Here is a 27,893-nt window from a genome sequence, read left to right as displayed (position 1 = left end):
GAGCTTCATGTATTACTATTTCCGTACATCTTGACGAGCGGCAATACTATAAGATCTTTCACTGGTTGATGTCCTATCGCTCAGGCAGGTGTTCCATTTGCCATTACATTTCAGGGTGCTTAAGATATAGATATGCAATCTCCCTGTGAAAGAAGATCAACGAACGTCCAAAGGAGGGGGAGCTGCTGCTGGTCGTACCGCACAAAAGTCAATGATCGCAATACTCTTCTTCATCTTCATCGTTTTTCTTCTCGCCCTGCTGCGGCTTTTTCCTACCTTTACGCTTCCTTGTATTACTCCTGTACGGAGGACCAGCTCTTTTGACGCTCTTCCGAATACTAGTAAGGAGAGCCTTCTTCTTCTTATCATCGAGCTCTGTATAGGTTGAGAGTGCATTCAGCACCTCGATCTCCGTAGCATACGTCTCTGGTTCTGGCGTCTCTAGAATAAGAGGTATACCTTGAACCCTAGGGTCGGTCAGGATATGGTAGAACGACTCCAAGCCAATGAAGCCCCTACGCATCGTGAGCAATCGAGAAACATGAGAACAGAGAAATGAAAGGAACGAACATGCCAATGGTCTCGTGGCGATCACGATTCGATGCGAGTTCTGTTTTCGAGTCGTTCAAGTGCATTGCTCTCAAGTACGACAGGCCAATTTGTTGATCGAACTTTGTTACTGTTTTGAATGCGTTAGTGCTCAGCAAACGAAAAGAAGAGACGCGGTACTTGTGTCTCTGTCATTATGTCAAGCTTAATGAAAGGCCAGTACAAGGGGATTGAGACTCACTCCCACCCTTTCTTCGTTCGGATGTCGTAGCCCTGTCGCAATGTAAGGTGTCAAAGAGTGTTTCAACATAGTTCATAACTCACGGCCGCAAACATATGACCTAGACAAGGCGTTAACTGGAGAAAAAAAAAGTTAATCGAGACAAACATGTGTCCAAGCAGACTCCAACACGGGATTTGTCTTCAACTGCCGCTATGATATCGGCGAGATGGGAGAATTGAGAACCTATGACGTAGCCAGTTCCGGCCTTGAGTCGACACATTAGAAATTGGCCATGTCCTTGCCTGATGCTCATACCATATTTTCGAGAACGGTCATTACAGAGGTCGTAGTTTTGTGAGCGCGATTGAGGCATTCGGCGATAAGAGCTATTGATTCCGCTGTCGTTCCTGTACCCACAGAGGATCCTGGACTATGCGTTGTCAGAGGACACTTACCACCTTGAAGAGTTGATGTTTCCACGGACCGGGGTGATACGAGCACGTAACCGGACCGCGGAAACACTACCTAAGCTATATCACTTACTGGAAATTATAGACCTCCAAGCCGAGCTGTTCGCAACGGTGTAGATCGTCGACAAAACATCCATAGGACTTTTCTCGCTTTTTCCTGCGCGGATGATTCGCCGGAATAATGCGTCGCGGAATGGAGAGAACTCACGGATCTGGATTACCGAGATTAATGAGATAACTTCCATGTGGTAAAACATATCTGGGTTCGTAGTGGTATTCCTCCATACGCGCCTTGAAGTCTTCGATATTTTGTGCTGTGAGGGCGGGAGATGTCCATTTCCTGGGGGATTTGAGGAACAACGCGAAGGCGTCTGCTCTACATGAGTAGTTGCGTTAGAAAAAGTCGCTATGTAGGCTGTGGTGACACAACACACGCTATAGACGCCGCATTCATTATTGCATTCTCCACGCCGCCAGTGACAGAAACGTGGGCACCAACATACCAAGGACTATTTACCGGATCAATGTATTTGCCTGTTTTAGCCTTGGCATGCGGTGTTCCGTTGTTCCTCTTTGCTTTGCGGGCCCTTTTGGCTGGCCATTCGTCCGGGAGAGAGCTGGACCTGCGGGTCTGGGCCATGATCTGTAACAGATATGGAAACTTTCGTTTATACCGTAGCAAGGAGAGCATGAACGGAAGGGGGACAACAATCCAGCGAAAATATGATCCTCCGACGTGATGGCGTGGGGAAGGGGCTCCTCGGCATTTACCGGATAATGTGACGTGGACCTTATCTTGGCTTATCTTATTGGCGCCGCCTTTGCCTGTTCTTCCGTAAATCCGTTCACAATTGCCCAATGTTACGAACTCTGCCTTCATATGTTGGGCATAGGAGTAATTGATGTACCCTATCAGGTGATAGGCGACAAATGGTTAACAAATGGACGGCTGGGCCCCGGTGCCCCATTTAGCTGGGACAAAAATTCTTTCATGTTGCCGTGCCTGTCGATGGTTAAGGCTACTAGGATCCAGAGCGGAGCTCAAACGCTCATTTTTCATGCCTTCACATCACTTTTCAGCACTGCTACGCCAAGCATGCATTTGGAAATCGTTAGCTGTATGTACCTCCCTTTCACAATGTCTGATTATAGTCTGATTTCTTCTTATTCTTTGTAGTATTTAGCGTCATGTACTTCGCTTCTCCGCTGAAACTCTGAAGCTGAACCTCGAAGCCCTGCAGGGGATGAATATAATTATCCTACCGGGATGGTTTCGTTCTAAATCCATCATATGAGCTTAATATTTGTTTTTCCAAAAGGTATTCGCATAAATATTTTTCCAATTTTAGCTCTCTGATCTATGCCACCATAACAGTCAGGTTACACCGTCCCCACCGAATCCGTACAGCCTCATTATGCCACAGACTTTGTTCACGTTTGCAAAAAAAAATCCGGTAAAGCCGTAGCGCACTACGTGCACACGGTGTTCCATTATTGCGCAACAGGTCATCCTTTGATCCCATCGCCACTTCATTATGACAGGAGAACATTGCTTCACGCGCATGGCTGCATAGCAACAGGCTTGAACGACCTATATTCCCAAGCGCAAAGTAGTGCTGTGCTTTCCTCTCACGGGCGCCTCCCAGAACGATCCGAATTGCGGAAATTAACGTCGCTGGAATTAGTTGTAGATCTTCGGGGCGTTTTTGCCAAACACTGACATAGGAAGGTTGCCCTTTCTGTGGGTCTGGAACTGCGCGCCATTAGACCATAACTGACCTGATTGGCGCCAGCGCTGCTGCTTTTGTTCCCATTCATGGGAATAATTGGATATCACTACCGACGCACGTCTTAAGCGCCGTGTAACCATCAGCGCCATCAAACGATAGTAAATTTTCCCACCGAATGGCTACTAAAGATTCTGACTCCGACTACAGCCTCGTTATTCATCGTAAACGTGATCGATACCAGAACCTGTGTCACCATGATCTTTTACAAAGACGATCAACACCCTCTTTTTGTGGGGTGTGGACCTAGTGCTGAACTCTGATCCCACAGAAGCTAATAGCATATGACCGGAGGGCTACTTTCGACGAGTCTCTTGCACCCGACACGTGTGTGTACAGCGTCTGGCCAAAGCTGTTTCATGATAGATCCCCGTCAAAAAATTCCAAGTCCGTTCATAACCAAGGAACCATTATGGCATCAAACTCCGCGAAGCTACCAGTCGATGAGATACGTGTCCTTTCTTCTCCTTGTCATTTATTTTTCGTCCTGGCAGACGAAGCAACATGAAGGATGACGTCGTCTTTTAACCTGGCCTTCCTACGCACAGTGCCATGCATTGGCTTGGAAACGACCAACATTTCACGTTCTTTGTCCTTTTTTTTTAATAAAAAAATAAAAGAGATTTCCCACAATCTCGTCCACTTCTGTTCTCTTCTTGGGTGTGGTTTTCCATTCTCTGCTCGATCCCAACCTTTTTCGAGATGAGTGTGGCAAAAACGCATGTTGTTCCTGCGAAACCATCGATGTTTACTATAACAAACCATGAGCCGAATCTGGTAAATAGATCTTCGCCCGTTTGACTCTCCATTATTGACTCGCCCACTTAGGGATAACCCGAGTCGAAACGAGTAGTATAAAAACGGAAAGAGTTCCAGCCACACATCTCATAGCCCTCTTCAACCACTCATCTCAATAATGTCTGAATCCTCAATCTCATCCAGCGACACTGCCGGTTGCGAGCCGATCGCTGCCACTCCCCAAGGCCCTATCAAACGAGACCGACTGGGTATCTTCGAAATTGCGTACGAGAAGGAAAGGACCTTCATCCCCTCTCGCCACGCTGTAACGTCGGTAGTAAACAGCGTCTCAGAGAACGGGCCGTTCGTCTTTCGCCTCTTCAAGGATGTGTACTCTGCCGCACCGACAACGTTCCTGCTCTACCTCATCGCAAACCTATGGCTGAGCGTCTCGCCGACGGTGGCGATCTATGTCGTCAAAGTGGGGCTCGACATCGTGAGGCGCCACCTTTTACTCTTTACCTTTTCTTGGCTCACGCGCCCTCTTAGATCGAGAGGTGGATGTCGTCTGGATTTTCCAGCTCAGACAATATGGTAGACGATTTCAGATATGCCGTACTATATTGGCTTGCGTTTGCTTTAGTGTCGCTCATGGCCTCGCGTTACATGTCAGTCGTCCTCGTTGAATACGATATTTTATTTGTGTTGACGATATCACAGCACCGAGAATGAACGTGTCCTGGACTCTGCCACCAAGTTGCTTCTCTATCCCCAATTCGCTAAATGTCAGTGCTCTTTTCTCCGCGCCATTTATTTTGTATTCTTATCACGATATTCCAGTGAGCTTGGCTTTGGATCTGGATACTGCGACCGGTATGAATAGTTGTCATTGTGCAAATCCTTTTCTCACATATCCTAGGTGGTAATAGCTTCCCCAACCCCGGCGAGTTTCACCGAGCGTACTGTAAGGCATGGGAGACTCTATGTGTTATTATTCTTCAACTACGGTCCTTGATCTGCATTCTCCTTCAAGCATGCGTTGTGACCATCGTCCTACATGATTCCTTACCCCTGGATATCGTCATTACGTTCGGTTCTTGTGTTCTGGCTAGTCTTTTGCTCAAGCCCGTCAACAAGTTTGGCGGTGCAGGTGAATGGTTTTTTTCGAAAATTTTTCAATGAAAGGGAAGTGGCCCTGACACGTTGTATTTTAGGATACGTATTCTGGACGAAGAATCGTCATTACGACCGTTTGATAGGCCTCCATCAAATGATCTTCAATCCTTGGGTCTACCGTGATTCCATTATCAAGACTGTTCCAGAAGGCTATATATACCAAGGTCAGTGTTTCTCTCACACCAGTGACCTTGCTCTGAATGAACGCCATGTAATAGAATACAAGAAAGAGATTGAAGGCTTGGGCGTACAGAAATACAGTGAAGCGGACTTTGCCTCGACGACAAGTGTCCCCGCTCCATGGTACTGGGAGTTTCCCAGCAAAATCATTGTCGACTGCTTTCCGGTAAGCACCCTATTCTTTCCTAGGCCGGCCAAATACTGAAGTATATCACATCTCAAAGGCCGTGTGCTCTGTTGTGTTGTTCTGGAATCCTCTCACACCGTCTCTCCTGTGTGCAGGCGTGCTTCTTCAGACGGCTTCAGTGAGCCTGAGAAACCGTGTTGACTTGATGCTGCTGTGCCAATCGAGATCCTTTGTGGACTTACTGCAGGCCGCTAAGCTATGCTACCAGGATCTGGGTATCTCTTCGACCATGATCGCCGGAAATCACGAATACTCTGATAGCGAGAAGTCTTCCGGTCAAGGCATGAGTGTCTCCTTCCAGTGAGTTGAGTCCGATGCCGTACCATCGATGTTTCCTAAATCGTAACCATTTCAATGTCCAGGAATGTCTCGCTTGTGTACCCTGGCCAGAAGCAAGCCCTTGACGATGTTTCTTTTGATATATCTCCCGGACAACTCATTGTTCTCGTTGGCGTCAACGGAAGCGGAAAGTCTAGTCTTTTGAACCTGTTGCCTCGCTTGAGGGATCCTACTACCGGGAGTATACTTATCGACGGGAGGCCTATACAAGACTACGACTTGGCTTCTCTTCGATCGTCCATTACCATTCTCTCACAGGACGATGTGCTCTATCCTCTTTCCTACGGCGATAACTTTACCATGGCTCTGGGTAACTCTGTGTCCGTCGACGATGGAAAATTGCCTATCAAGATGCTTGAAAGGGCAGCTACTATGGGGGGGTCATCCGGAATTATCCATGCACAAAAGGAAGGCTTCGATTCACTGTACACCCCCAGTGACAACGCATTTGAACGGTCACTTCATGTTTCTGTCACGGGTTGCGGGCACAGGTTTCCCTCTTCGGCGGCGGTACGGGTGCTGGGGCTGGAACATCCTCTGCGGAAGCCCACGATGCTGTCCGGAGGCGAGACTCAACGACTTCTTGCGTATGTTTTTTTTTTTTCCTTCTCGCTTATGGCTATGGCTTTTCATGAGTTTTGATGAAATGAAATTTTTTCAGGTCAAGGGCATGTATGAAACTATTGAATGGTGGTGTCAAGCTCCTGATTGCGGACGAGGCGATTTCGGCGATGGATCCTGTCGCTGAGCGTGCGCTGTTGAAGGGTTTCTTGGAACATGGGAAAGGCATGACGATGATCTTTGTCACGCACCGGTTCGCGCATCTCGTCAAGCACGCTGATCAAATTTTGTGAGTGGTCAATCGATGGGATCGATCCCTGATAAGGGGAAGGGTTTTGCTGATGGGTGTTGTAGGTGCCTGAACGAAGGGAGGGTTGTGGAGCGTGGGACTCATACCGAGTTGCTGGGTGTTGAAGGGGAGTATGCTCGAATGTATAACGCACAAGCGGAGGCGTACCAGTGAGTGCTTGGGTAGGCGACCACTGCAAGCTCTTATCTTGATCTTTGGACCTGTTTACTACTCCATCGACGGCTGGATTCTTAGTGTAACGGTGTGCTATATGTCTATGCTTGCTATGTCTTCTGACATCTGTGAATGAAACTGAGTATGGTACTCGGCGCGGTCTGGATAAATGTTCCCCGGCAGAATGCTGTTTGGTTTTAGAGCTCCGATGATCTCAGTAGTGGGTCTCCTCTGATTAGCATGATGGACCCTATAATACCCGTTAGATCGTGGTAATCTCGCACTACGATCGGGCTATTCGTTCAAATTCAAAACAGTGTGCTAAGCCGGTACCTCGCGTTAACACCACACCACGTCTGTGAATTTTCCAATGCGACATGGGATTCGCGAGTCCCATGGGTGTCCTTTTGGCGCTTAGATCGTAATCGCGGATGAAGTAGAGGATAGATGCCTCATGTCGCAGACCGTGTATCTTTTGTTAACACTTGCCTTACATTAGCATCCGTTCGACTTGAAACCTAATCCGCCCCTCCATGCCTTTGAATTTATCGACTAATCGGTATGATCGTCGGATAATTAAAAATGACTTCAAGATACATGGGCAGCGGTAAAGGAACATCTGCGTTATGATCTCGGCAATCTCTTCACTCCTTAGGTACTCGGACTGTTTCAAGAAGAAGTCTGAGTCTGTATGGTTTATCAAATATCAGACGCCTCGGATCTGATTCTTGGACTCACAAATGCCTGAATTCGAAACGCCCGGCCGAAATGAGTGTTACAGGTGTTGAAACTCCGACTGGTATGGACTAAACGGTGCTGTTAAATTTAATTACATGAACGCCGCCCACCAGTTTCGGCGTGGGTATCGCAGGACCTCGCGGCAAGACCGCGGAACAGTGAAGATCAATCCTTGATGGAGCAAGAGGCGGGTACACGAGTCATATGCCGAGAGCTCCCTAAACTTCAACGCGCCACAGGCGTCGGACTGCGGCATGCCCGTAGCGCCTATATGGACCCACATGCTGTCACGGATATATTCGGATCGGAACCGACCGCGCCGGGTGCGAACCCCTGGTAGATAGATCCTTTCTTGCGTTCATCCTTGTTGCTCAGATGCATCTAGACAAACTTGGTCGGCAATTGCGATGGAGCGTCCATTTGAGTAGGACATTTGGGTACCAGATACCTGCCCCGCCGCCTCTCAGGCAACAGCCCCGTATCACGACGTTTTCGGATACGGCGCGTCCCCGGCCTTATCTTGTAAGGAAAAAAGAATTGCCAGAGATAAAAGGAGGGTTGGCGCTGGTTAAGGTAGGTGGTTTTCTTACGCGTGCATTTATGATGGTGACGAATTGGTGTAGAGACCCTGGCTGGCTGTTGTTGCGTGTAGTGTCACTGGTGTATCTGCGTGGACTCTGTTCTGGACTGACATTACCATTGAGGAGAGCTTGTCCAGCCCGATCATGAAGGAACTTATTCATGTACTTCGGAGTGATACAGAAGTGAAGATGATTCTTGGCGAAGCGATTATGCCTGAAGGTCAATGGTGGCATAAAGGACGTCCTAGGGTTTACGGATCTGTGGGTGTCTTCTGTGGGATGATGGTCAAGCTAATTTTCGTCTAGGTTGATATTCCACACGGGTATGTTGATATCAGGTTTAGGGTCGAGGGAAGTAATGGTACGATGGCGCAAAGGGCTGCATCTTTCTATGCTCACGACGCTGTGGCTAGGTTCGGGAACTGTGTATTTCACTAGTAAGCGGAGGGATGAGGCGCCACCATTCGATATAGGTGCATCGAATTGATATCTCTCGGTTACGTTTTACTTCTTACTTACTCCTTTCTGACAGTAAGGTTCAAAGTCGTCGCTGATGATGGTACAGTATGTAAGGTCGACATGTCGAGTGGTCTAAACTCTCGACAGTGAAAAACTAGGAAATAAAACAGTAAATTTGTCTTTGACTTGGCGTATTTTCGTGATATTGACCATCTCCACAGATAGATACCTCATTTATGTATCAAGTGTATTTTTGAAACACTAATTTCATTCGTTTTGTCCGGTCAAAGCTGTTCTCCGGAATCTTCTGGTGGACAATGATTTTTCAGTGGCAGAAAGAGACGAACTTTCTATCGTCGAGGTTCTGGATACATTCATTTGAATATTCTAAAGCCTTCTTTGGCCGACTCGGCGTGGCAATGGCTGGCACAATGAAGCTTGAACCATGAAGACAATGATCGAAGCTCTTCGACTATGTGCTTGTCAGTGTTTATGTGGCTTGTTCCCTCACGAACGATCAAAAATATCCCAAGGTGTCACGTTACCGCATTCTGCAAGCGTGGCTTGGCTTTTGCCACCTAGGAGACTACATATAAAAACCGTTCAATATGAATACCCTCCTCATAACATCCCTCCACCATCGTTCTCCCCCTACCTTTCTTTTTCCATTTCTGTTGTATTTTTTTGATTATCTCTCTCTCTGCTCCTTGCTTCTATCATGGACTTCTCGACTCAAACCTATATACCCCCGCCCTACAGCGTCGTGGATCCCTTCCTTTCAAATAACCAGCAGCATTCGTCCCAGTCAACTGAGCCTGCTTTATGGTCCAACTTTCTCAGTTCTGTCCCCTCCGCTACTAGCGAATATCCTTGCGACGAATCGAAACCGCAAATCCCCCATTGGTCGCAGCTCCCGCCAAGTTCGACGTTGCCGCCATCCGCTATGGGTGTCATGGACCTGGGTGGGCGGCCCGCCGTGACGGAACTAATGTTCCCTTCATCTCTATCCAATGGTCCGATTCCCATGGACTTCCCCGACACTGGAAGCCTCTCTACAGGTTGGCCTCATCCAAAGGCACTGTCTCAGGCCACCGATGATTGTGTAGTTGAGGAAATAAAACCCAGCGTAAGTCGTGTAGATGCCTCTATTACGACGCTATTAATATTTTTGTGTAGAAGCACATATGCGATCTTTGTCCGGGCCCCCTCAAGGCACAGAAAGGCCGGTGGCTTCTTTGTCCAAAATGCACTTACTCGTACGTGTCATGTCTTTTGCTTTCCATTTGGTCTTATTGGAACGCGCTTTCTACGTAGGCTCTTGAATAGACCAGAGGAGCCGAATCCCTTGATTCGCAATGGGGGGAAGGCGACGTTCAAGTGTGTTTACCCTTCGGAGGACTTCCCCGTGAAGAATCACATCGACGAGTCTACGGGAGTGTGCCAGGCGCTGTACGCAATGTACTTGTACTACCTTAGGGAGGAGAGCGCTCTGCACATAAAAGATGGCTTGACACACACTGAATTCCAGATTCTGGTCAAGACGAACGCGTCGCGGCGCGCATATACAGATTTTGGAATCGAACCGCCAATGTCATCCGGGGAGGAAGAGTATGATACTTTTGGGGATGACGATGATGTCTCAGACTACGAGTTTTAGGATGCGCATACGCCTGGACCATCCGATCTCCATGCAAGCGCCCGAGGGGCGAGGAAATGAGCGGGAAAGAAATACTAAGCGCTGGTCGTTTGGACTATCTGTGGGCTGGACAGTTTGTGTCAGTACTGTTATCACGGGTATACCTAGTCATTAATCATTGTTTATCCTATGTCCTACCATAATACACCATAATTCCACCTTTCGTAAAGTGACATATATACCTAACATAAGTTGGCAAGAGAGACCGAGGTCTTTCACATAAGTCTCGCGGCTTCCTTGATATGCATTAATAATCAGCGACAATTGAGCAAGCAGAATAATGAGATCTCGAAAGGATATTTCAAGCGAGCCAGCAAGTGAGCTTTTATTGGCCTCATGGTCGTTTTGGGCCAATTGTAATACCAAATTCAAATTGGCCACGTATGCCGTCGGCAGCAATATGTCATCAGCGTCTAAATTCGTATTTTCCACGCGACTCTATCTACAGCAGCTGTTGTCCCTCAGTTCCCAACCACCATGGCCTCTCCCGACAGGACGACGGAACAGCTGCACGCTGCCAGCAAGGGCTTCAATCTTCTCTTCTCGAATGCCATTGCTGATGCCCAGAAGGAGTTCGCGGCTGACGATTCGCCATTTCACTCCTTGGGTGCTGGCGTCTGCGTGTTTTTGGAGGCGGCCATGGGAATGGAGGTACGTATCTACGCGTGGTGCTGAATCTTTGACTGACCTCGCCTGTTTTACAGTCAGCCAAGATGGAAGAGGCCTCAAAGTCACTGGCCCAGTCCGAGGCTGGCTCCAGGAAACAGATGAAGGCGGCCAAAAGCAGGAGGAACCCCCAGCTACCGCCTGGAATTGAGTGGGAGATTGTGAATGCTGATTCTGTCGTTTTGTTGGGGTTAACGCTTGCTCTGGGGTGCGTGTACCAACATACATGATGTTCTGGTACCTGCTCATCCTTACTGCATCCAGCGAATCGTACATGGGATACCTTCAGTGCATGTAATACCCTCGCCTTTCTTCTCGCGCGCTTTCTCATCCGATTTCAGATACTCTCTCAACAGGCGAGCTTCTTTTATCTCCTCCAAAGCAAGCTGTTAATTCCCAGGTTTAGCGCCCATTCTAAATTTACCAAGTGATTTCTAATTTGTTCATCTAATTTTGAACTAATGATTTCTTCTCAGGTTATTCAAGACCGTATTCCCAAATGGTTTAGATGGGTACCGAACACCTGCTGCATCACCATCCGTATCCCCCAGTCCCAGCATTCGTTCCGTTTCCACCGGTTACGCTCCCAAGACAAGCTTCTTCAGAAAATGGTCTGGGGGGTCCATGCTGGCGGTGCCCGGGCCCATCATTCCTGAAGGTCCCGTCGATGAGCTCGTAATATCAGGGACTGCTTTCGGCTTTGGACTCTTTAACCTCGTCTTCTCCCTTTTGCCTAAACGTATACAGTGAGGTGCTCGTCCCGCTCTGCGCGTCATCTATTCAATTTTTACAGGGGCGTTGTCGGTTTCTTTGGTTTCAAGCATGATCGCAAGCTCGCTCTCCAAGCTCTCGCAGTCTCCGCTGCTAAAACGGACGTGCATTCCGTCTTCGCTGCGCTGGTGTTGATGACATACCACGGCGTTGTTCTCCTCCTTGCTGGCTATCAGGCCGATGAGGCCCATATCCTCAAGCAATACGGTGCAATGGTCGACAGCGTCAGTAAGCGCTATCCGACGGGATCGTTATGGATATTGAACCAGGTCCGTATCCATGATATCTAAAGTCTGTATCCTCGACTGACGCGTTATCCCAAGGCCAAGATTAAGCGGATGTCATACGACGCATCGGCGGCTATTGCAGTTCTAAGAAATGGGCTGAAGCCCGATAGAGACGTGTCGTTCAGGCAGGCCGATACATTACTTGTTTTCGAGTTAGCGTGGACACTGTTGGCCGAGAGAAGATACGAGGAGGCCGCCATCGAATTCAAAAGGATGACGGAGTTGAACAACTGGAGTCATGCTACCTACTTATTCATCGCTTCCGGTGAGAACTTTCGTATCCTCGTCATCTCGTACTTATGCCCTGCATCTCAGGGTGCTACATCGCTATCGGCAACCTGGACAAGGCACAGGAGTTGTTTGATGCCGTCCCTGAGTTCATCGATAAGCGGAAGCTGGGCGGCAAAGATTTGCCAATGGAGGTTTTGATCAAGAAGAAAAGTTGGTGTCATGCCTTGAACGTCAGAGCCTTGCTGACGATCATCCACAGTCGAGTTCTACAAGGAGAAGCAGAAGCGACGCGGCGGAGATGAGAAGAATCTTGTACAGTGCATGAAGATCAGTCCAGCCGAAGGTACGTTCGTTCCTTCTTGAGTCTGGGCATCGCTCTGATCGCTATTCTAGAGATGGCGATATGTAAGGATTACCAGTCACCCTTTCAATGAAGCTGACATATGTATAGTCTGGAACACCCATCAGCGAATCTCGAGGTCCGTCGCTGAGGCTCACATTCGAGATTGGACGTCCCTCACGCCGCGGCCCACCATACGGAGCGCTTACATGGAAACTCTTGACCTGCCTCCTCCTCCTTCTGATGCTCCGCTTGACCTGGACACACCTGATGAGCTCGCTTTGCGGTCGCTGCTGCTCGGTATTGTTCATCGAGCAACTAAAGACTTCCAGTCTTCTCGCACGTTCTTCCAGGATGCGATTGGAAAACAAGGCGAAATACGCATTAGTACATGGATCGGCGGCGTGGCGACGTTCGAGCTGGCTGTCGTCGACTTGAAAGAGAAGGAGGCAGAGGGGAAAGAAGGAGGTGGATGGGAGGAGGTGCTGGAGGGTGCCGAGGCCAAGCTGGACAAGGCAATGGCTCTTTCGACGCACTCTACAGATTTGTCATCGAGGCTGGATAGCCGTATCTCAATGCTGAGGGAGGAGATTGGGATGAAGAGGGAGATGTTGGCCGTCGAGATGGGACAATAAGGAAGAGGAAATTCGTTACTTTTATGTCATTACAGGTTATACAGGACACTATCATTTCCAAGTACAGGATATCACTCTCCTTTCTACATTAGACTAGACTCATTAAATAATTGCATAACAGTTCGTAGGAGTCTTTCAAGTTTGGATTCCTCAGTTATTAACCGACTCTCACAGTTAGTAAGTGGCACCAACTTCCATGTTTTTAGTTTTTTTTTTCGAGGGGTACCCCAAAATGTGGGAGGGTGGGATAAGATTGCGTGCGCTTTTCAGTACGCATTCTCCAGGTGCCATTCCCGGGGCCGCGTTTCATAGTACCCGGTCTGACAGCTGCCGCTCGGTATTTTACCCAAGTTGGCACTAGTACTGATTGCAACGGCTCGGCTTCACGTGTGAGTCTCATAGAATTCTTTATCATGGCGATTCAGAGTACCTGGTAATTCGTTAGAGTCCTGCATTATTGGGCAGTTAGCGGCTAGTGTAACGGCACAGCTGCGCAGGGGACCAAGGATCAACGAAGCCTTATATAGGTAATCCCACCTTCCCACTGATTTGGGGTATACTCGTTTTTTTTTTTCGAACAAACAAAGACCATCCCTTGTCTGTCCATTGTTTCTTTGACAGTACGGTCATAGTTGCCGACGCCACTGACGCAACGCATCATTATTGTCCTCTATGTGAGCTTTTGTCTTTCTTCGAAACTACTAGTAGTGACTATATAATCGTGTTTTCGTGTACTTCTTTATTCCCACGTTCTTCCACTGAACACCATGATCGACTCTGCTGTAACCCCTGCTCCCACCATTCCGGCGCCGCAGCTTAGCGGAACGACTTTTTCAACACAGACCGAAACAATTTCTTCTACCGCCATTGTCGTGCCACTCGGAAAAATGTCGAACGAAGATGCGAAGACTGACGTTTCGGAGGAACTGAAGACGAGAGTTGTAGAGAGTCTTGAAGGTCCGTCTCGGTCTTTATGAGAAGACTATCTATAACCATGGACGCTGATTGTTTAGCTCATCGAATCGCGCATGAGGGAACTGTGAAGGTGCTTCAGAGAAATGTCGACTTGGAGACGAATTCTGCTTCTGTCAATTCATCCGGTGGAGATTTGGACTGTGCTTCAGATCCGAGGGCTCCTTAGTGACTCAAGATGAGCGTACATGCTGTTCTGGTTGATGTGTTGATATTTGTCAAAATCTAGCCTGGCGATACTGTAATGTATCTTGGAGATGCGATTGGAAGGACGAATGTTGAGATTTATATTCATAAATAAGAACATGACTCTCTGCCGCCATCGACCCGACCCATTGAACGGGATGATGGTCTAATATTGTTCTCGACCGTCATCCAGACGTCCGCGGGCCTGTTCACGACTTCCTTCTATCTTGAAAGATCGATGGCTCTTCTCCGCTCTCCCCCTGAAAAATGGTGATTGCTTGATTCAGATGGACTGTTCATCAATCCAAGGCACACCCATTCTTGATTTGAGTTGTTGAAGTCTTCCTCAGACTGTCTTATGATAAAATCGCGCCGTGGTCGCTTTTGAATTGGGATGAACTGGTTCGTGGAATATCCGAGTTCTAATTTAGGACCTAATGCAATCCATTATCCTGGATCTGCTCTCCTATTTTGATAAGATCCTTCTTTGCTTGGGGTTATTGTTAGGATCCATACCCTGTAAATGGATTTCGCAGTGTGTGAACTGCATTGACGTGCTCAATCGTGGCGGCCAATACGACTGGACTCAGTGGACGGGTGGCGAACCTGCTCGCCACGTGCAATGGCTTCCATAGTAATTACAACATGACTATCCCTCCCCTTTGTTTCTGACAATGTCTGTCCACCGAAGCTCAACCGAAGCCTGTTTACCGTGTATGTCATTCACATGTAATGCCTGTGGTTTAGTGGTCCATACGGTTTCCGGACGAATTTCTCGACATGTTAACGTCTTATTAGGGCTTATCTCTCCTGGCCATATGCCGCATCTCGCTCGGATCCGGAATTTTGACGTTCGTGTGTCTAAATATCACGGACTGATTTGTCACGGTCATGGGAATTCTAGCTCTAACAATGGAGGAAGAGAGGATAAGGCTCATGACTTTACTCTTCCTGGAATTTCCACGATGTCTTATCTTGGGGAGAACGGCGCGTCGGTTTGAAGAATATAAACGTACCTTCAGGTTGGACTGTTCCATATCGTTCCTCTTGATAATGGTTAAAAAGAGAATGATATTTAGTACTATAGTAGTGGGGCTCCATTCATCCTTGCTCTGGTTCTTTTACCACAGATGAGACTGGTGCCACGAGGGCCAAGGCTTTGTTTTTCGCTAATCAAAGATGCTGGGAAAATATTTCGTTGACAAATGAGAGGGTGCGTGAAATTTTCTGAGGGCCATCTCTACAGGGAAGTGGTTCGAAGAAACGCAAATTGCAATTCAATTGAAGGCGGACGCTGTAAACTTGGCAAGGCGATATGTGCTTTGAAAATACGGTAGTTGATTGCTTATGGACAGAGATTACTTCAAGAAGCGGAACGAAGGAGGTTGGATAAGGAGACTTGAAGGAGCTACGAACGGGAAGAGGGAGGGAGGGCCTCGGAGAAAAAAAATCTCTCTCTCTCTCTCTCTCTGTGTGTGTGTGTGTTTTACCTCTATTACACTTCCTAGAACATTCTCTGGGATATAGGTCTAGCAGCCGAATGCAATGGCGGTGTTAAGTATGTAATGGACGGGAAAAAAAATAAGAGCGGTTTTTTCAGTGGACGGATGGCACCAAACAAGCGAGCTTATACTGATGGAACCTCCATTGTCATCATAGTCATTGATATCCCAAAGATAAGGATCAAAGCAGTCCTAGAACTTATTGTATGAAATGGAAGGTGAACCTTAAGCGGGGGCCGAAAATGGATAAAAGGATTTTGAGGAACTAGGATGGAGATGAAGCGTGAGTTTGAATGAACTATAGTTGTTTCAGGGCTAGAACAACCTATTGAACAAGTTGAATCAAGGTGTCAAACTCCCATGCTACAGCGACACAAGGCTTGGAGATTCTTCAGCATCCTGTTATCAGTACTCGACAACACTCATTCACTTCGTTTTGTACGAGCGACAGGATAGATCTGGATCCTCGAAATTGGAACGAGTGGTTGGGGAACAGACAGACGAGAATGGCGAAGTTTTCCACGAGGCTGGTTGGCCGCACCCAGGCTTCTACGCGACGTGCGCGTATGACGGTCCCTCGATGATTAGACAGAATCCACAGAATGAAAGGCAGGCGCTATCAATTGGGCCGAAACAGGTCCGTAATCGCAAGTTTTAAGCAGCGGTCGACTTTCAAGCGATGGTCTTTCCTTGCCAGAATTTAGAAATGTCCAAGTTGTTACTTGGCCGAGACCCATCAGCGCATCAGTACCGGTCAATGTTCACTCTGATTTATAGATCTAGAGGAAGTCGAGAGTCCGACTCGAGACAATGGGGGAGCGGTAGCGGCCGCAATCAGAAAAGGATTATCCGCCTGGAGTCGGGGCCCGTCGGACTGCGGAGTAAGCAAACCATTTTGGCTCAGTTCGATTTGTCGTGATCGGCTTTGTCCAAGATGCGGACAATCAAACAGATTGATACCTCCGCGGAGTCATTGGGACTATCACTTCGAGAGAATGTCGAAAGGCTGCTAGTTACTAGTCGCGATACCAGGGTAAGATACTCGCAAGTTTCACATAAGTACAGTCAAATATTCTCATAGACAATAGGATATTTAAATGCGCGTGTATGTACAGTACAAAACAGATTGATCATATGAATAATAAAAAATGGGTAAAGTCAAGCCCTCCAAAACACGTGAGTGTGGGATACGGACCGCGCCGATCCCAACTCAACACGCCTTTCTTTTTGACAACCATACACGATTGTCAAGAGCGATACCCAACCACCGCCATGCTGGAAGCGTCGGTATATTTGCTCTGTCCCAAACTCTCCATTGAGATTTGGGAGGAAATAATGGACGAGGTCGCCGCCTCGAACGCACCTTCAAATTTTTGATTATCCGGCAGGTCTTCCCCCCAGAACTTCACGAACGATTATCCGCCGGAGGAGACTCGACTCGACTTAGGATGATGCAGTCTCGTTTGTCGGTCCTGGATTCCTCGTGTTTGATACCATCTTTTTGGAACCATCACTCTCAAGTTGATTTTGATTTCGCTCGTCGCTACCGGCATTGTGGATCTTCTCCTCCACCGAAACTCGACAATCAAATATCCTATTGGATGCCTCAGAGTAGAAACCGAGTGCTACGAGACTGCGGACACTCTCATGAAGTACTTGCCTAGTGTACGCAACCTTGTTCTGAGCTCGATCGATTTGTCTCTGGTAACCACTTATCATTTCACGCCATTACATAGCTCTCTCTCTCTCGCTGCCTATTTTCCTCTCCCGAATCATTCGTCCAGTCTATCAGCCTATGCCGATCGTTGAGTGCTCTGAAGCTTGAGCGAGTCGTTTTTTTTTCGTAGCAGTAGTATGCGAGTCCCCCTCTGGGGATCATTCCATTTCTACGAGGATCAATACACAAGTTATCAAAGGGGTATCTTCGCGTATCTGGTATTTTCTACCTATAGTCACATCTGCCATCCGTACGCACTTCATGGGCTCTGATGATTTATACCTACCTGTATATCGATACATCAATGATATAGGTGGATCTCTCAAACACGTCGCCGTTCCTCCCCTCTCTACATTCTCTGAAGTGTTGTTCTGATTAGGTGGGGCTTGGAGGCATTTTGGAGGAAAGGAGGTTTGCTGAGATGAAGTTGATGTTATGCGTTATGCGCCAGGAGGATGTGAGCGACGCTGAGAAATGGACGGGGACAGCGAAAGCTTTGCGTCCTTTGTTTGAGCAAGGTTCAGACAAGATATGTGAGGATCACATTTATGATATTTTGTAGATGTGCGTTCGGAAATTTGTTTTATTTTGTTTTCTATTTAGGATTTATTGTAAAAACGGTGTTTCAGATAAATATAAACAAGATGTGGTATATGATACATTGGACGGTATAACTGAATTGCGAATAGACAATAAGAAAATGTGAAACATGAAACGTCCAGAAGAAGAGAGAATTAGATCAAGGGAAAAGGTTCGATACTGTGTCCGCTCCATTCAAAGTTCGAACCATGCGAGGGCTGCTCCAAAGACGAAGACGAGGATGGCGACAGGCCAGAGTCAAAGAGAAACGGGCTTAGTGGCGCCTCGGTCTTTCCTAATGATAAGGAGGAGGAATCCCCAACCAATGAAAGGTTAATTGGGAGAAAGAAGGAGGAATCGACGGTGGTATCCGCAGCGTCAAGTTCCAGTGTACTTGGGTACGTCGCTAGCGTATTATCGAATGTGAAATCGGATGTGGATGATTGGCTAACACCAAAAGGCGAGGGAAGCGAAAGGCGTTCGTGTTCCCCAAAGGACGTCGATGTGGACGAGAATGACGACGCAGGTGATGCTGCTTGAAAAGAGAAATCGAAGGAAAATGAATCTGTTACGGCAGACTTGGGGACCAGGGAGTCCAGCCATTTCTCCATAGCATCTATGTCGAACCTCTCCTCGTTCGAGGTCGTAGCTTGGAGGTCGCTATGCTGTCTGGCGAACATGGGTGATGTAGGGAGTCTCTCTTGGAAGCTGGGGTCTACGTCAGACTTGAAGGAGGTCGACAGCGACATGAGTTCTTCGGGGGACCAAGGACCAAGGTCCGACTGGGGAGATGGGGGTAAGGCGATGAGTCCTTCGAGTTGCGTGCCAGCATCGATAGCGGGAAGAAGCTGCTTCGGTGGGAGTACTGGATACCCGACGTTCCCGAAACCATGAAGAATCTTGCATGTTCGCATATGTCGGGAGAGGCAGCCAGCGCTAGCTGAGTCGTAAGTGCAGCCTATGCCAGGGCATTTGTAGGGCTTTTCACCGGTGCTGAGGAAAGAATAGAGTTGGTGGTGCAGAGAAATCGTGCAGAGAAAACTTACTGTATGGCACGCATGTGGGCCCTGAGGTTTGGCATCTGCCACATGCGCTTGGGACAGTGGTCGCATTTGTGCATGCGGCTGAGAAAACGGGGAATAAGTAAAAGTTTGGAATGAGAGATGAAGAAGGTCTACCTCTCGGCGTCGGGGCCGTGGGTCTTGGCATGTCGGCTAAGGCCAGTCGCGTCGGCGTATACCTTGAAGCAAATTTGGCATTGGGCCAGGGTGCGTTTCTGGATAAAAGAGAAGATTACATCAGCATTGGGACAATTGGGTGCCACTAGGCCCTGATATAGAGGGGCGAAGTGCTCACGGTAGATTTCTTGGAGGCAGCGCGGGGCATTTTGTTCAGTATAGGGCAATGTGAGGGACGGAGGGACTAGTATGTAGTATGGCTGAAGGGAAACCGCGAGGGATGGGGAAAGACATGCTGGGATGCCCCTCCTTATATTGGTTTTCGAGGGAGGTGAATTGGTTGTGGGGATATTGACTTTTATGGACAGAGTTGCTCGTTCGGTATATCCGCAGGACAATGTTTGACAGGACGTGGCTTTTATGGCTATTAATCGAGTACCAATCGTTGGAATAGCCGTTTTGAGTAATCGTGAGGCGATGCTTTGGCCATCCGAGTGACAAGAAGTGGCACCGGGAAGGGTGGGGTGGCACCCTGAGAGAAAACTATCAGTTCATTTGCCGAGCAACGATTTTGCGAAAATCCCATACATTTAATAAGTGATTATTTCCCGTCCTTTGGGCAGGAGATAGCCTGTAGAGCCGTTGCTACACCTCGCGTCTTCAAACAAAAGGGATATCGGCGGCCCGGACGAACAAGGGGAAGGCGCTCCTGGGTGATTGTCGAGGCAGGTAAATGGTTTCAGAGTAAGAAATTGCAAAACGATACTCAGAATTTGGAAAACCAAAATATGAAAGAAGGCGTAGCAATGTCTGCAATTGCAGGTTCGTCGAGGACCCTGGCCTCCCGCGGGACTTGCTTCGATGATACTTACATTATAATATTACTAGGGATATACGGAATAATTTTTAAAAGTGAAGGTGGGGAGTCGTTGGTGGGCTATGATATTAGATCATTGGACAAACTTCGGGCGACAACACAAAAGAGCATTCCCGCTGAGTCAGCGCGCCCAGGAGTCGGGAACATCACATCACAGTCACAGTCACATAACATCCTTCTCTTGAACCATCATCCATCTTTGCAGCTTCGACCGCTGCCGGCACGTAAATGCGTCTAACGGGAAAGGTGTGGTATAAATTTTCTTTATTTCGAGAATCCCATTGATTGTTTTTTCTCTGTTGCGCAGATGGAAGAGCTGCATGTTCCGTACTAGGGAAATGGGCGAGGAAGAGACTGGGCTCTATTACCTACGGAAAGTGGTGCGTCTTCCACCTCTAGAAACGGAATGCTTACATGGATTCGTCCACTAGGCTGAATCTTGCTGGCATGTTGTGAATCACAGAAAAGCAGTGCTCGGGCTTGTCCACTATGGATGAAGAATGCCACTCGTTTCACCTAGCGTCGTCAGCGAGGGGACAAGATTCAGAGGGCGACAACTAGGAATAGGAAAAGAAGATGCTGGAAGACTGAATCTCTGTCATGAGCGGGGTCGCATACCTCGACCGTTGCCGCTCCTGTATTCGAGAAACGACAGAGGTACGTCCTACTTCACCCTTTTTGTATTACCTCGTCACTCACTAACAACAAGGGAACCGAATTACTACTCTCAAGGCCTTGAGAGAGATTGTGCCACCGTTAAATGTTACAGCCTCGAGTTGCCATCAAGCGTGTAGAGGTATAACGCAGATGATATCTGTAGAGTTGTTACCAAATGTTGTCGACCCTCCGCGGAAAAGAAGTGACGATAGGAAACTCACGAATTGGTGTCACAACGACGACAACCCCTACAGGTCTGCCTCGGTTGAGCAATATGAACCTTTGAGGTTCCCCGTCACTATGCGCTAACGCTATGATTCTGATGAAGGTAACTGACGTTGCAGATAAGATAAGATAATCATGGACGTACGTTGTCCCCTATGCGAGGAACTTGCCGCTCAAGCATGACATTTTGTAGCATAATGCCCTCTTTTGTGCGACCTTGTTGTGCAACCATCGTTCCAGGTGACGCACAAAACAGATATCAGAGTGTGCACATGTGCGTTATGCTCGTGGTGTTCGTCGCTGTCTCTTTGCGCGACAAACATCAATGCGGCGGTTGCGCTGCGAAGCTTTTTGTCTCTGTGGGCGGGAGTGGTCCTTGCTCAGCCAAACAATATCGAAGGCTGTGGCAACGTTCATCGCAGACCTCCGAATCGTTACTCTTCTCATGGTCGGCGACGTCATCGTCAAGAACATAACGATAGTACGTAACTGGACACACTTCTCCTTGTCTATTCTTCAAATATTGATAGCGTTGTCTCAGGATATAACCGTCTATCTTGTGTGAACCCTGCACCGTGGTCATGACGGGTGTCGCTATTTGGTGAGTTTCGATCCTCTTAGATGAATGTTAGCTGAAACGGCCCTCAGAGGGAGGCATGACAAATAGCGGCAGCGATGTCCTTACTTCGCAAGACGATTGTGCTATCTAGCTTATCTACGATATCAGAGTCTTCAGCTTGGAAGGGTAGGCGCTCATTCGCCAGTAGTCAAACTCAGAGATGCTAAGCCCTAACGTATAATTATGCTTCCGCTCGCGCACATGTCATGATGGTCTGTAAGCCAAGGAGGATCGCTCCACTGTCATTACATTTCAGTGCCACAATTGACGTTGATCTACCTCAAGAACAAGGGTGCCGGGAATCAACCTGGAGGCTATAAGAGCCGAACGTGGTTTAGGGACATCATTTGATATGTGGCGTGTGATGTGGGGAGGTGGAGCTGAAGCGCCTTGTGTTTCATCTCTTTTGCATCCAATGCATTACAAGTTAACGAAGCTACGGTGATGTATATGTTGTTCGATGGATGCAACTGGAGGATAGCGCCAAGGCAAAGGTGAAGTAGACATCGTCTTTATAAGGTCTTACACTGATCGGAATGTTACAGCCTCATTAGCAGCCTGCGCCGGATTCTACCGTCAATTCCCGCTTCCAATACCGTAAACATTACCCTTAATAGTGTGGAGAAACGCTGCGCTTTCCTCGTCCAACACTCCCTGTCTCCCACCCCGCGTTAGGCAGGGAACGTGTCTTTACCTTGCCCACCAGAAGTGTCAGTGAACTCCACCAATTCCAAGCCGGCACTGCATTACAAAATGGAAGAGACGAGCACTGCTCCCTTTTCATCACCTGACGACTTCGAGAAGGGTACTCCAAGTAACGAGGAGAGATCAGCACCCGAACATCTCTTCGTCGTTGAACGTGTCGCAGAAAGGAGGTATGTTTGCCACTGCCACTGCCATCGAACCAGGATGACGAGCTGATGCCGGTTCGTTTCACTGGCAGGCTGCTTCGACAGCTGGATCTCCGGATCATCCCCAGTTGCATGTCCATTTATACCCTCAATTTCCTCGCCCGCGCCAATATTGTACGCCGATCTGATGATGCCCGATCGTTCTCTTAATTAAATTATTTGTCAGGGAAATGCGAAAATCCTTAATGCCGACAGCGGTGACTCATTGTTGGAGGTCCTTGACATGACAAGTGGCCAGTTCTCCACTGTGCTGACAGTGTTTTTCATTTCTTATGCACTGTTCGAGACGCCGTCGAATTACATGCTCAAGCATTTCTCTCCTCCGCATTGGTTTGCGTTCCTCATGGTCGGGTGGGGCGGAACGGATATGATCATCTCGTGCGTCAAGAGCTACAGTGCGCTGATGGGACTTCGGTTTCTGCTTGGAGCATTTGAAGCGGGTATGTCACAGAGGCATTTTAGCAGGACAGGAATGTCTCATCACCATCACAGGGTTCTATCCGGGAATAATCTACTTTCTCACCTTGTCAGTTCTATTTTCGTGTTCTGTACTATTCTCTGCTGACCGATTGCCTGAGTAGCTGGTACCGACCGCAAGAGCGGGCTCTCCGTCTCTCTCTTATCGCCTCTTGTGCATCGTTGGCTGGTGCTTTCGGAGGTAGCATCGCGTATGGCGTTGGTCTGATCAATGGCTCGAAAGGCTTGGAAGCGTGGCGATGGTTGTTCATCATTGAGGGCGCGCCATCATGTGCACTGGCGGTGGCGGCGTACTTCTTCTTTCCGGCGTATCCAGAGACATCGATTTGGCTATCTGAAAAGGAACGGGAGCTCGCCATCAAGCGCCTCAGAGGTGAATCGTCTTTAGGCCATGAGAGGATTACGTGGGCGGAGACGAAGGACACATTGATGGACTGGAGGTTGTACCTTCACTACCTCGCCTTCATCGCCGTCTGCGTTCCGTTTTCGAGCATCTCGTATTTCGCGCCGACCATCGTTAACGGACTTGGATACGAAGGACTACGTGCTCAGCTGTTCACTGTGCCACCTTTCGCCATAGCCTTTGTCGCGACAGTTACCTGCTCGGTATTTGCAGATCGATATGAAGCATGGTCGACGTTTGCTTGGATCCCTATGGTTGTTTCCGGTGCCACCTTTCTGATACAGGGTACGTTCAGTTCTGAGTTGGCCTCATCTCAGTTCGGGTGATTGACATTGTAACATATAGGCGCACTTTCACCTACAGCGTTCAAAGCACGTTACGCCATGTTGTGTCTCAGCACGACGTTCTCCATGGTTTGTAATCCATCTCTTATAACATGGCTGACTGTGAATCTTCGAAATACCAATGCCACGACACTCGCTATTCCTTTGATGGTGACGATTGGGACGGCTGGACAGATCACCGGTGAGTTCAGTCTCAGTTGGTATATCCTTTACGGGTTCGCTGAGTATGTCTATAGGTGTATATATTTACAAGGGTAGTGAAGCGCCAGGATACCCTACTGGACATTTTACCAATGGAGCATTCCTATTGGCGGGAGCCCTTGTAATCCTCGTTCTCCGCGAGGTGTATCGGAGACGGAACCTGAGCATGAAACGTGGAAGTCAGCCATGGCGTGTGTGATATCTTTCGGATGGTTGGTCCATATAGAACTTTAGAAGTTCGAAGGGCTATTTATGACCGTTGAACGGGCTGCTTGGTGTGACAATACTTACAGAAATGATCACTCCGTTTTATTTACCAATTTGGTGTTCACTGCTATCGATGGCAGCACTTGCTGGTCAGCGAATCTGTGAACTAATCGCATAATGACGCTGTTTTGAACAGACTGAAAGTTTATTTTGATCTCTTTCGTCTTGATGTGGACGGTGGACGGTGGGAGTTAAGGCGACCGCGAGTAACAGAGTACAGAGCGTTCAACTTCATTCTTATATTGTGCTGCCAGCAGTCACGATTAATATGGGGCTTGTCCCCATCAATAAATGTTTAATGTGTTGGAGCACGACATGGGAGAAATGCAGAGGTAGACGTATAAGGACATGACAAGGGAAGCACCTGCCGCTTCGAACATCGGATCTTCATCAATCCCCAGAATAAGTTGGGTCTTTTCACGGGGCAACGGCGAAGCCTGCAATATAACAGACATAACCGTATTCATGAATGATTGATTGGTATAACACTGATATCTCCGCAAACGGAACGGAACGGAAAGCGTGACATTAAAGGAGAACCCTCCCTTTGAGGACGATATCTACCGATAAGCGAAGTCTGGACTGGCCTTTAGACCGTCAATGAATAATGTAAATTCTAGGCCAGATTCCAAAGATTGGCAAAGATTCAGGATCAGTAGGGAATCGAATCTGAATCAACCTCCATCAGATCAGCGACGCCTTTGTTTTATTGAAGACTCAACGACATTCTTGGATGTCGTTTTTACTGTCAGTACTTCTAGAGAAGTTAGAGTGGCTAAAAAATTGTTTAGCGATCATCAAGCGTTTCACGAATACTGGCGCCGAAATATTATGTCCCATTTCCATTAAAAGGAAAACTGAGGTGAAGCGCTTCCAAATTGAGAGGATCTGGGTTTTATGACTCCAGCTAGATTTTACAGCGCTTGAATGAACTCGAGTTCGGATTCTTGCGAATAGAGTGTTGTCAAGAGGAGGAAAGGCTATATATATGACTCAGACTGCGGATGATTTGAAACTTTTCTTCACGTATCGGATATATGACTGATTTGAGCTGCCGCTATGCTCTTAGTCTGCAAGAAAATACAACAGCTATTCCATATCAAAATATGAAAATGAAAACTAAAGCTTTTGCTCCTCGATGTCAGTCCCTGTATTCGGCTTAGCACGAACTTCATCACCATACCGCAAATCTGTTTTTAGAAATCGGACATTTCGCTGGACTCTACAGCGTCAAGTCGTCATCTGCAACTGCAAGAGAAATAGTGTTATCTTTCGTAGTTGCTCCTGCGCGAAATGCTTGTAAAATGTTTGAATAAACCAACGAGGGGTCCTTAGCAGTATATTCGAACCGCCTGCGGAGAAACGCACCGGAGCAGAGCCATCGTGTGAATGTTGCGAGGCGGCCATAGATGAGGACCGTGAAGAGGAGACACCAATACTGGAGCATCATCACGGCACAGTGCGGCCTAGCAGGCGATCTGGCCCGCGCGTCTGTCGTCCCTTGATAGCGTCGTTTTCGAACGGAAAGCCGCGGGGGACATATTCGATGTTTTCTATGCCTGTCTGCTTGCCCCGGAAGAAGCCGCCGGCTCGACAGGTGAGGAACAAAAGGGCGGGTAGACAAGTCATGTTTTCCCTTTTTTTCTCTTTTATTTTGTAGGTAGTATGATTATAATATAGAATCACCAATGTAGCACCACGAGAAAGATACATAGAATTACACACGAAAGTTATGCCTTCCATAAAGTTGTAAAGCAAAATAACATAGCAAAGAGTAGTGGTATAGTTCTAAGTAGCCTCAGCGTACTCTGCCCCTGCGTCTTCGCCCATAACGAGGTGTGTTGTGGGTTACCAATATACATATTCATCATCTATGCCTATCTCTTCTTCACAAATCATTAGGTCTCTGCACACCTCCTGATTCATAATCCTCGTGTGCTGGTCAGTCTCTTCCATTCCCCATATCCACATCGACCAGCAAATACACATGGTTTTCTGGACTTGAGCTGTGACAACATGGGGTCTTCATAGCTGAAAAGATAGGTTCCACAATCTTATGGTGCATCGTACATGTAGTCTACTCAAATATCAAAGGCAAGGTTACCACAGATGGAATGGTCTGAAGTACGGCACTTGAGAAGCGTCTCACAATAATCTGGCTTCGGGTTCCTACATCAGCACAGGCCATCCCTGAAGAAACTGTAATCTGACCGGAAGAATCGATCCTGGAACGGACGAAGCGCACAAACTCGTCAAACTACATACGGAATGATTGTACCATTATAGATTCCGAGAGGCCCGCCATAGAAACGAGCGTATCCCTACACCTATCTTGGACGGCTGCTCTGTCCTGTTGCGCGAGGTCATGGCATCGTTCCACGGTATATGAAACGTTTTCGTTGAAGGGCCAACCAAGAAGCCCCCGTGCATTCCCAGAGCGATAATATCCTGATGTATTGTCCCGATCTTCTAGGGCTCGACGGGGAATTTGTTTTCGGAACTGAGGCTTTTTGAGAGTAGAGAAGATTACGGGCGAAGGGACCTATGCGGTTGCTTTCTTTTCGAAGTAGGCTGAGGCTGGGTTCATCTCCCAGGGTCTAACATGAAAGAACGTCAAAGCAAAAATGAGGAAGACCTTGCGTGTCACGTACTCCAATATTTCGGAGAACTTGCCGAGAGATCAAGAGGGATTGAACACTTTTTTTTTACCGTGTTTGAGATGTAGGAGGAACCTCATCGGAGTCGCAGAACGACATTGATGTCATCGCATGAAAGCGTTGTCGTCACGGGTCAACTTGCGATTTGAAATCCTATCCACATGTACGGTAGTGAGGGATGCGTCCGTTTAGGTTCATCTACTCCACGTGCCCTTCCAATTGCGCTCAGAACTGCCTCCGAGCCTGGAAAGACGTCACGTCTAAATCTTATCACGGATGTGCTGCTCTCTATAGATCAGTCTGCACTTCAGTCGTAGAAACTACTCACAGTTGTCTCCATTGATCCAATGTCCCCCAAAGCGACCAAGTTAAGGTTTCGGTCGCTCTATAGATAGACCCACGTTATTAGCGGCACTGAACGCGAGCTATTGCAACCGTGACACGGAAGTCCGTCTGCTTTCTACATAAGAAGAGACGGAACAGTCCGGGTCTTTGGGGCAAATACGCGTCGAAGTGAATCGAGGAGAACGTCTCGTTGCCAATCTTGACAATTATGCATTACATTCGTCAAATGCTGTTGACGAACTGAGAGAGAAAACATGCCTCATCCATTCCGAGAGCTCTGGAGTCAGGGTACCAAGAAGTTAAGGACTGTAGACTCACATCTATCGCCAGTGCAAGAGAAGATGGATGAACAGGCTACCACCTGTACTCTGACTCTGACTCCGGTTTCCATTCGAACTTTTTTGATGGATATATCGTTCATCTCGGCAGATGTACTTAGGTCTGGAACCAAACAAAAATGTGAGCCAAGACCTGGTTTGTTAACAACAAGGTAGCCATCCGGTAATCGGGCTGATCATTATAATGCTGGGTGTGTACGCTTGTAGGTGTGGACGATCGGGAAAAATGTGAACCCGAGAGCAACCAGGTATTTCTGGGACCGCGCTCCTGTACGACTCTACAGGAACCAAAATCCACGGTCGTCATGACACAGAGCGTCCTAATGTACGTTCCAGTAAAGAGACCCTGTTCGTTTCTTTT

At 47.9% G+C, this 27,893-nt stretch overlaps 9 protein-coding genes across 9 annotated transcripts; 6 read left to right on the top strand and 3 right to left on the bottom strand.

Moving 5' to 3' along the window:
* Position 1: 1 nt before the first annotated feature.
* BT62DRAFT_996582 (AP endonuclease) lies at positions 2–1,999 on the bottom strand. Its single transcript, XM_043190592.1, has 12 exons — positions 1,677–1,999; positions 1,451–1,618; positions 1,316–1,399; positions 1,228–1,293; positions 1,088–1,202; positions 938–1,037; positions 874–890; positions 791–822; positions 734–737; positions 571–683; positions 199–515; positions 2–143 (listed from the first exon to the last, which is right to left on the bottom strand). Exons 1-11 carry the CDS (start codon positions 1,931–1,933, stop codon positions 209–211), a joined length of 1,263 nt encoding a protein of 420 aa, XP_043035897.1. The 5' UTR covers positions 1,934–1,999; the 3' UTR covers positions 2–143; positions 199–208.
* A 1,669-nt stretch (positions 2,000–3,668) lies between these two features.
* BT62DRAFT_1079267 (P-loop containing nucleoside triphosphate hydrolase protein) lies at positions 3,669–6,795 on the top strand. The gene is made up of 12 exons (XM_043179469.1): positions 3,669–3,806; positions 3,858–4,263; positions 4,317–4,435; positions 4,488–4,552; positions 4,608–4,640; positions 4,687–4,917; positions 4,982–5,107; positions 5,162–5,289; positions 5,348–5,610; positions 5,673–6,236; positions 6,311–6,499; positions 6,565–6,795. The coding sequence occupies exons 2-12, from the start codon at positions 3,946–3,948 to the stop codon at positions 6,671–6,673; spliced, it is 2,145 nt and encodes a 714-aa protein (XP_043035896.1). The 5' UTR covers positions 3,669–3,806; positions 3,858–3,945; the 3' UTR covers positions 6,674–6,795.
* A 990-nt stretch (positions 6,796–7,785) lies between these two features.
* On the top strand, positions 7,786–8,609 carry BT62DRAFT_954777 (uncharacterized protein; the record flags this gene model as incomplete). Its single annotated transcript, XM_043188319.1, has 5 exons — positions 7,786–7,984; positions 8,035–8,253; positions 8,299–8,353; positions 8,406–8,465; positions 8,525–8,609. Coding segments are annotated over 5 exons (610 nt in total), but the record flags the coding sequence as incomplete, so codon positions are not given.
* A 560-nt stretch (positions 8,610–9,169) lies between these two features.
* Positions 9,170–10,108, top strand: BT62DRAFT_1010318 (uncharacterized protein; the record flags this gene model as incomplete). Its single annotated transcript, XM_043177640.1, has 3 exons — positions 9,170–9,577; positions 9,628–9,707; positions 9,766–10,108. The coding sequence occupies 3 exons, from the start codon at positions 9,170–9,172 to the stop codon at positions 10,106–10,108; spliced, it is 831 nt and encodes a 276-aa protein (XP_043035894.1).
* A 479-nt stretch (positions 10,109–10,587) lies between these two features.
* BT62DRAFT_935964 (uncharacterized protein) lies at positions 10,588–13,243 on the top strand. The gene is made up of 12 exons (XM_043187042.1): positions 10,588–10,798; positions 10,852–11,021; positions 11,078–11,107; positions 11,152–11,169; positions 11,220–11,240; positions 11,290–11,559; positions 11,607–11,853; positions 11,908–12,136; positions 12,187–12,312; positions 12,362–12,445; positions 12,496–12,507; positions 12,554–13,243. The coding sequence occupies exons 1-12, from the start codon at positions 10,625–10,627 to the stop codon at positions 13,075–13,077; spliced, it is 1,905 nt and encodes a 634-aa protein (XP_043035893.1). The 5' UTR covers positions 10,588–10,624; the 3' UTR covers positions 13,078–13,243.
* A 4,945-nt stretch (positions 13,244–18,188) lies between these two features.
* BT62DRAFT_1079262 (uncharacterized protein) lies at positions 18,189–20,235 on the bottom strand (the record flags this gene model as incomplete). Its single annotated transcript, XM_043179468.1, has 4 exons — positions 18,189–19,026; positions 19,080–19,157; positions 19,212–19,743; positions 20,175–20,235. The coding sequence occupies 4 exons, from the start codon at positions 20,233–20,235 to the stop codon at positions 18,189–18,191; spliced, it is 1,509 nt and encodes a 502-aa protein (XP_043035892.1).
* An 800-nt stretch (positions 20,236–21,035) lies between these two features.
* On the top strand, positions 21,036–21,516 carry BT62DRAFT_381111 (uncharacterized protein). The gene has a single exon (XM_043180714.1). The coding sequence runs from the start codon at positions 21,126–21,128 to the stop codon at positions 21,444–21,446; it is 321 nt and encodes a 106-aa protein (XP_043035891.1). The 5' UTR covers positions 21,036–21,125; the 3' UTR covers positions 21,447–21,516.
* Positions 21,517–22,509: 993 nt separating this feature from the next.
* Positions 22,510–24,124, top strand: BT62DRAFT_905772 (MFS transporter; the record flags this gene model as incomplete). Its single annotated transcript, XM_043183609.1, has 6 exons — positions 22,510–22,614; positions 22,667–22,940; positions 22,993–23,026; positions 23,082–23,665; positions 23,726–23,905; positions 23,961–24,124. The coding sequence occupies 6 exons, from the start codon at positions 22,510–22,512 to the stop codon at positions 24,122–24,124; spliced, it is 1,341 nt and encodes a 446-aa protein (XP_043035890.1).
* Positions 24,125–25,414: 1,290 nt separating this feature from the next.
* Positions 25,415–26,948, bottom strand: BT62DRAFT_1010311 (uncharacterized protein; the record flags this gene model as incomplete). The annotated part of the gene is made up of 4 exons (XM_043177639.1): positions 25,415–25,692; positions 26,458–26,734; positions 26,795–26,860; positions 26,925–26,948. The coding sequence occupies 4 exons, from the start codon at positions 26,946–26,948 to the stop codon at positions 25,415–25,417; spliced, it is 645 nt and encodes a 214-aa protein (XP_043035889.1).
* Between the last annotated feature and the right edge of the window lie 945 nt (positions 26,949–27,893).

This window comes from Guyanagaster necrorhizus (assembly GCF_019112545.1).
Source record: "Guyanagaster necrorhizus MCA 3950 unplaced genomic scaffold BT62scaffold_29, whole genome shotgun sequence".
Taxonomy (NCBI): Eukaryota; Fungi; Basidiomycota; class Agaricomycetes; order Agaricales; family Physalacriaceae; genus Guyanagaster; species Guyanagaster necrorhizus.
Note: the sequence above shows the minus strand (reverse complement) of the source record. Positions and strands in the feature narration are given on the sequence as shown.